This window comes from Gekko japonicus, unplaced genomic scaffold (assembly GCF_001447785.1).
Source record: "Gekko japonicus isolate JY-2015 unplaced genomic scaffold, Gekko_japonicus_V1.1 scaffold1972, whole genome shotgun sequence".
Classification (NCBI taxonomy): Eukaryota; Metazoa; Chordata; class Lepidosauria; order Squamata; family Gekkonidae; genus Gekko; species Gekko japonicus.
The window spans coordinates 157,536-165,921 of NW_015159774.1; the positions used below are offsets into that span (position 1 = coordinate 157,536).

The 8,386-nt window shown below is 48.8% G+C and overlaps 1 protein-coding gene across 2 annotated transcripts in view; it reads right to left on the minus strand.

Moving 5' to 3' along the window:
• The window catches only part of LOC107106596 (hepatoma-derived growth factor-related protein 2), a 59,977-nt gene that overhangs the window by 15,528 nt on the left and 36,063 nt on the right, over positions 1–8,386 (minus strand). For both annotated transcript variants that reach the window (XM_015406785.1, XM_015406778.1), the window contains exons 10-12: positions 5,471–5,559; positions 2,657–2,727; positions 756–826 (exon numbers count right to left, since the gene is read on the minus strand). In XM_015406785.1, the coding sequence (XP_015262271.1) occupies positions 756–826; positions 2,657–2,727; positions 5,471–5,559 (231 nt within the window). The remainder of the gene's footprint in view (positions 1–755; positions 827–2,656; positions 2,728–5,470; positions 5,560–8,386) is intronic.

The window sequence follows — 8,386 nt, forward strand, 5'->3', positions numbered from 1 at the left end:
CATACTAATGGAGGAGCTTTCCTGAGGAGGTTCTTTTGTATATGGATTGTTTCCTGAGGAGGTTTCCTGTTTCCGGAGGAGGTTGTTTTGCATGTGGATTGGCTGTTGAAATTCTAATCTTATCTGTAGTGCTATTGTCAGATGTAGAGCCTTTTGTGTTTTTCAGGACAGGAAATCATGTCCTATATATTTTTAAACTCTCTTCTTTCCTGTTGAAATTGTGTTTATGTATCTCAATGGCTTCCCTGTGTAATCTGACATGGTAATTGGAAGTGTTGTCCAGCCTTTCAGTGTCTTGGAACAAAATACTGTGTCCTGTTTGAGTTAGGCTATGTTCAGCCACTGCTGATTTTTCAGGTTGGCCACGTCTGCAGTGTCTTCCATGTTCTTTTATTCTTGTCTGAATGCTATGCTATGTGGTCCTGATGTAAACTTGTCCACAACTGCATGTTATACTCCTGCAAAAGTGAGAACTCCTACAAGATAATGACTCAGCCCTATCCCACCTTCTGGAGTAGATATAAATTACCTGCCTACCATTTTCTCCTCACTTTGACACAGAGAGTACACCATCTTTCTGTGTTATACCTCTGAGGATGCCAGTCACAGCTACTGGTGAAACGTCAGGTTCTACAATGCCAAGACCACAGCCACGCAACCCGGAAAATCTACAGCAACTAACAGTATTGGTACAGTTAGAGACCTGCCCGGAGGGCTTCCCAAACCAAGGTCTGAACAAGGAGACTCTCCCTTACCGGGTTATCGACTTTGAGAGCAAACTTGATCTCACTGTGTAGCTTTTGGAGCTTCTCTTCAGTTGTCGGTTCTGCAAAACAGATCGTAAAAAATGGTTAATTAAGCAAAACTCAAAATAAATAATTTTTTAAAAAACGAGTTTCTTATCCATAAATCAGACATACACCATAAAAACTGCTCTACTGCACATGTGCACTTGGTCAAAGAGTATGATATAGCAGAAAACACCCAACACGTTTCTGTTAACTGCCTTCTTCAGTGGTGTAACAAAACAACTTCCCATTAATATAAAGGTAATTGCCAATTAGAAGAAGAAGAAGAGAAGAGATTGGATTTATACCCCGCCCTTCACTACCCAAAGGAGTCTCAGAGCGGCTCACAGACTCCTTTCCCTTCCCCTCCCCACAACAGACACCCTGTGAGGTAGGTGGGGCTGAGGGAGCTCTGACAGAAACTGCTCTTTTTCAAGAACAGCTCTTATAAGAACTACGGCTTGCCCAAGGTCATTCAGCCAGGTGCAAGTAGATGAGTGGGGAATCAAACCCAGTTCTCCCAGATTAGAGTCCACGCACTTAACCACTACACCAAATAGAAGCGTATTCAAATAACTCATATATCAGCAAGCCTCCTCATGACTTGTAACTGAGTTGGAAGTGAGACGAATTCTTACAGTCCACGTTCATGACAAGGCTTCTTTGAAGCTGTGTAATCTGATCAAATAATAAGTAGGGTAATGTTCGTATGAGCATCCAACAGCATAAAAAGCCAACTGGGAAAATAGCGTGAAATACATCCCAACAGGTAAAATGTTAATGATCTCACATACCTGGTGCAGCTGCAAAAAAAGACGAGTGGTTCAAGCACAGAAAGAAAATGAGGTATCCCAAATACGGCACAAATCAGGCAAACAACCATGGAGATTCAACTAAAAGGCCATCAGCCCCTGAACCAGTTTAAGCCGCGGTTTACAGGACTGGAGCGACCAAACTCAGAGCAAAAAGCAAGAAGGCTGTCCCGCTCTATCGCCCTAAACCCAGTTTGGTTGGATTCCCTGTGCTTAATTCTTTAACAGCTCAAATCGGCCTTTTCGAGGCAGCCAAGGTCTTTGCACCCCCAAGCAATTCCAAACTGAACAATGATCCTTTTTTTAAGAAACGGCTGAATTGTTAGCATGGCTACCTAAGCAGTTTACACGTGTTGGGGCTAAAACACAACTGCATCACCTGTTACCGATTATCTGAGGTCCCATGTACTGGCTGACCGGATGGCGCTCTGATAACTCATTAGCTTAACTTATTTGCATATGCCACGCCCCCTGACATCACCGGAAGTGTGTCAGAAGGCAACACCCACCGCTCAGGCTCCACTGAACTGTTTTGGATTGCTAGCTATTGGAGGGGGCAGGGGAACGCGCAGATCTGCCCTCACAGAGGAGGGAGAGCTTGTACCTGAATAAAACCTGGTCTTAAAGGTGCCACTGGACTGTTTTGGACCAGGGGGCTGGGGGGAGCTCTGCAACTTACTTGGCTGCTTCTTGCTCTGACTGAGGGCTGCTGGGAGCAGGGGGCGGGGCTTGTTGCATGTGCCCACCCCCTGGGCTCTTTACTGCTGGAGCTCCCCTCCTGTGCGCTCCTGCAGGAAATGACTCCTGCGCTCTAAGCAGGGCCTGTGGAAGAGCTGTGAGAAGCGGCAACTGAGCCAGCGGTGGCCACAACAGATCTTGCTGCTGGATTCGACGACGTGCCGTGCTTCCACAGAGAGCTAAGAGCGGGTAGACACCTTGCACACGGCGGGTCTCAGCCTCAGAAGCTCTGCCCCCTCCCCTATGTGCCCCCCCCATAAAGCGTCACTGCGATTCAACTTCCTGCTTAGACCTCTCCCTTATCCCCTCCCCTCTCACCTTTTTTCTTTTCCAGCCGTCTCTCGGGGATCATGTCGGGCTTTTTCCTGCCTCGTTCTGCTCTCAGTGCTCTGGGGAAGGGGGTTAAAAAAAAAAGAGGGTTACAGTTACAGAGTCTCAACTGCATGAGGACCACAGGCTGGATGCTACAGGCAAGGCCGTGTGGAGAGAATGCAGTAAGAAACCGGGCCAGCGAAACCCTCTTCCCTCCCTCCCCCAAGCTGGAGCCTCCATGAATGACCCCACAACATTTATTCTTCTGCAAACGTGCTCCTGTTTCGCTCCTGGGGAAGAAGAAGCGGGATAGGGCACGGAAACTCTGCCCCACGCAGCCCCTGGGATTTCCACCTAAATTCTGAGACTGCATCAAGCAGGCCCCCCCCCCCACCTCTCTCTTGGGAAGCCTGTGACTAGTAGAATACCAGCACCACTACCACCACGGAAAGCCAAGGCTCTCAGCATGGTTCTGTGCCCTAAATATTGCATGCTGCGTGTCAGGGTCCTTAGTCAGGTTACTCTACACAGGGCTTCATGAGAAGATTTGTTTATTTATTTACTGGGATTTTTACCCCGCCCTCCCTGCAGAGCGGGCTCAGGGCGGCTTACAAGGGGCAAAGCCCATATAAAACAGATAAAAACAATAAAAACATTAATAACAGTTGTACTCAATTTAAAAACAAGATGGTCTCCGGATACATGCCAGATGGTAAACAGACAGTTCTCCAGGGATGATGTTAATCAATAGCCTATCCCAAGCAGGTAAATCCAGTGGTATCAGTCACGCAGAAATTGTGGCGGATCTTCCCGGGCCATCCTTAACCCCGATGTTGTCCACTGCATTGGTAGCGGTGGTAGTGGCGCTGTTTATTGGTAAATCCAATTTTAACTGTTTATAACTGTTTATTGGTAAATCCAGTACTAGAGACACATGTACAGCTTGTGTCAGAAATGGCCGCCAATACTAGGGCCTCTGACTTATACTAGAGTCAAACATCTCCCCGGTAAAAGCATGAGCCAATGGATATATCTCTCTCGCGCACGGGCAAAGCAAGCAGGCAAAGTGAAAGCCGGTAACTTTCCCAGCCGAGTAAAACTGCAGCTGGAGCATCTACAAGGTCAAGCATAAGATAGCAAACAGCTGGTGAGCCAGGGAGAGCTGAGACAGAAAACGGGAGGGCACCCCTCCACATTCCAGACCTATGACAGGGCTACCTGACACTGCCGTTATATTTTAGGTGTTCAGGGAAAACCACAAGGGTGAGTAAACACAAGGAACTGGGGGAATGTCCCCTCCTGCCTCCAGAGGGGAAGCAAAAAGCACAGAAGGTCTGCAGTGATAAAAGGTACCATCTCCTCACAGCAGGTGGGGAAATGCGACAGGAGTTTGTGTAGGAAGCAGAAGAACAGGTTTACAAGCAACGGTGTGTGCAGAGGGGCTGATCTACAAGGAAACGAATGAAGCTTAAGTTTCAGGGCTCCTAACCGTGGAGGGGCCCTGAAGTGACAATGAGTGAATTTTTCAACAAAATCCATGGGAGTTTTTTGTTTTTGAGAGAGAGAAGAAGAGATTGGATTTATAGCCCTCCCTTCACTACCCAAAGGAGTCTCAGAGCGGCTTACAAACTCCTTCCCCTTCCCCTCCCCACAACAGACACCCTGTGAGGTAAAAGAAGAAGAAGAAGAGATTGGATTTATACCCCGCCCTTCACTACCCAAGGGAGTATACTAGCTTCTAACTATTGGAAATCAGTGGTGGAAGCTATCTCAGTAGAGTTAGAAGCACAAATCACCCATAGACCAGGGACTTTATTGTTGAATTACTTGTCTGATACTTCTGAAGATGAAGAGAAGAGATTGGATTTATACCCCGCCCTTCACTCGGAGTCTCAGAGCTGCTTACAAACTCCTTTCCTTTCCCCTCCCCACAACAGACACCCTGTGAGGTGGGTGGGGCTGAGAGAGCTCTGACAGGAACTGCTCTTTTTCAAGGACAGCTCTTATCAAAACTATGGCTTGCCCAAGGTCATCCAGCAGCTGCAAGTGGAGGAGTGGGGAATCAAACCCAGTTCTCCCAGATTAGAGTCCGCGCATTTAACCACAACACCTAACTGGCACAGAAAGGGGGATTTCCCCCCCCCCCATATGTGGTGGGAATGTATACTAGCTTCTAACTATTGGAAATCAGTGGTGGAAGCTATCTCAGTAGAGTTAGAAGCACAAATCACCCATAGACCAGGGACTTTATTGTTGAATTACTTGTCTGATACTTCTGAAGATGAAGAGAAGAGATTGGATTTATACCCCGCCCTTCACTCGGAGTCTGAGAGCTGCTTACAAACTCCATTCCTTTCCCCTCCCCACAACAGACACCCTGTGAGGTGGGTGGGGCTGAGAGAGCTCTGACAGAGATGGCTCTTTTTCAAGGACAGCTCTTACCAAAACTATGGCTTGCCCAAGGTCATCCAGCAGGTGCAAGGGGAGGAGTGGGGAATCAAACCCGGTTCTCCCAGATCAGAGTCCGCGCACGTAGCCAACACACCAAACTGGCTCTCTCTAAGGCTAGTTCAGTGACAGAATCATAAGCCAGTGGGTTGGAAGTCCTTCATATTGACCTTAGGATATGCTCTAACGGCCGTTTCACAGGGGCCTCAAAATGTCCCCGTGATTGGTCAGATTTCAACATTTTCTTGGGGGCTTGCAGCCCTGTTGCCCTATTGTTGCTGGTCGAGAGGGGGCCCCCACAACAGTTCAAGCTTCAGGGTCCCAAAGATGTAGGTCCGCCACCGGGGTTGGGGGGGGGGGGGGGGGACTCACTTGTTCCGTGGCTTCTCGTCCCCGTGGCCCCTCTTCTCCTTCGGCTTCCTCGCCAGCTCTGACGGCGGTTTCTTTGGCTGCTTCTTCACCTAGGAGAGATGCCGGGGAGGACAGTCACACAGAGAGAAGCCCTTCCCTGTTCCTTCCCAGGGTGCACTGGGCACCTTCGCATCCCCACCCCTGCTTGGAGAGCGGGCCCTGCTCCGTACAAGGCACGCCAGGTGTTTGGCAGGAGTGTGGGAGGTCTTTGAGGGTTCCAGCCCTTGCAATGTTTTCATTTTGCAGGGACTGGGAAGAGACCTTTCTCTTCCTTCGGGCAGCCAGCACTAAGCTAGCTGGACTGATGCTGAGAATCCGTAGCAAGTGGCTTCAGAAGAGCTTTCAGTCCATACTGGAGAAAGGAGGAGCCGTTGAAGGATCCCCCACCCCACCCTGGGATATTAAGAAGAGATTGGATTTATACCCCGGCCCTTCACTCGGAGTCTCAGAGCAGCTCACAATCTCCTTTCCCTCCCCCTCCCCACAACAGGCACCCTGGGAGGCAGGTGGGGCTGAGACAGCTCTCTCGAGAACTGCCCTTGAGAGAACAGCTCTGAGAGAACTTGTGACCGACCCAAGGTCACACCAGCAGCCGCATGTGGAGGAGTGGGGAATCAAACCCGGCTCTCCCAGATTAGAGTCTGTGCACTTAACCACTACACCAAACTGGCCAATCAGCCAGAGGGCACTTAAAACCAGGCCTCTCCCCCCACCCCCAGTCTAAGCAGGAGACAGAAATCAGTAAATCTGGCAGGCTGGAACAAACTGTGCCAATGTCTCCCGCCCTGTGCCCTTTACGCAGTGTTCAACAGCACACCCATGTCTGGTCTGGCTGCCAAAATGAGGCCAGGAGCTTTCTTACAGATCTGGGGGCTGTTCCATCCCCCACCCTGATGTTTTATGCTGAGTTGTAGGGCTCTCTTTCGGCTGTGCTCCTGCAGAGTGCAGGGGGTTGGACTAGATGACCTGCAAGGTCCCTTCCAACTCGAACATTCTATGATTCTACGATTACAACTGAAAATGAAAAAGGGGGAAGGGGGACTGAAACCCAAACTGAATTGAACTGAGGACTTAAAGGTTAAGAGGATCTGTATGCACAGGCCCAACAATTCTGTCAGTCAAATTAAAAACATTAAATGTTTACAGATGTACAAAAATATACACATATTTATTACAAAGGGGATTTTTTAAAAAACAAGGTTTTGGCCCCTGGGGACGGCCTCATTTAAGAAACAAATTGCACAGTGACTCCCCGTTCCAGCACACGCTGAGGTCAATCGTGCGTATGGACCCGGCTACTGCATCAAATTGGGTTCTTGGAAAGTTTACCGGTGAGGAGTTCTGAGAAAGGAGAGAACCGATGGTTCTACATGATGTAAAAATAATTACCAAAACAAACAAACAAACATACATACATATATACATATACATACACACACACACACACACACATACGTGCGTATGGACCCGGCTACCGCATCAAATTGGGTTCTCGGAAAGTTTACCGGTGAGGAGTTCTGAGAAAGGAGAGAACCGATGGTTCTACATGATGTAAAAATAATTACCAAAACAAACAAACAAACATACATACATATATACATATACATACACACACACACACACACACACATATATATATATACATACACACACACACACACACACACACATATATATATATAAATAAAAAGGCCAGGGGAAGCATAGAAATCGTGCGCTCTGAAATGCGGGCAGAGCCCCCCCAATACTTCCGACACCCCCTACCAGTGTTCCCTCTGAGTTAGAGTGAGTGTCAGCTATGTAGCTGCCATGGTTGGGATGGGGGGATGCTTGCTGCTGGATGAGTTACGCTTGGCTTGGAATGTTAGGGTTTCGATTCTTTATCACCCCTGTGGCCTGAGACTGTGACCTTGGTACCTTCTTGGTCTGTTCTCTGGGAATGTATAGCCGGTTAGCTTAGGCGGGCGTTTGCCTCTCTTCTGACTGGCCCAAGACCATCCCCTGACCCTTTGAATCAAGTATATCTTTTGGCTAAGCGCGCGCTTATTTTCAATCCTGACACTGAATGTACATAAGAACATAAGGGAAGCCAATGTTAGATCAGGCCAATGTCCCATCTAGTCCAACACTCTGTCACACAGTGGCCAGAAATACCAGGTGCCATCAGGAAGTCCAGCAGTGGGGCCAGGACACTAGAAGCCCTCATACTGTTGCCCCCCCCCCCCCAAACACCAAGAATACAGAGCATCCCTTGCCCCAGCCTGAGAGTTCCTGTCTATACCTTGTGGCTAACAGCTACCGATGGACCTCTGCTCCATATAAGAACATAAGAGAAGCCAAGTTTGGATCAGGCCAATGGCCCATCTAGTCCAACATTCTGTGTCACACAGTGGCCAAAAACACCAGGTGCCATCAGGAGGTCCACCAGTGGGGCCAGGACACCAGAAGCCTTCCCACTGTTGCCCCCCCCCAGCACCAAGAATACAGAGCATCACTTGCCCCAGCCTGTGAGTTCCTATCTATACCTTGTGGCTAATAGCCCCTGATGGACCTCTGCTCTATATAAGAACATAAGAGAAGCCAATTTTGGATCAGGCCAATGGCCCATCCAGTCCAACACTCCATCACACAGTGGCCAAAAATACCAGGTGCCATCAGGAGGTCCAGCAGTAGGGCCAGGACACCAGAAGCCCTCCCACTGTTGCCACCCCAAGCACCAAGAATACAGAGCATCACCTGCCCCAGCCTGTGAGTTTCTATCTATACCTTGTGGCTAATAGCCCCTGATGGACCTCTGCTCCATATAAGAACATAAGAGAAGCCAAGGTTGGATCAGGCCAATGGCCCATCTAGTCCAACATTCTGTGTCACAGAGTG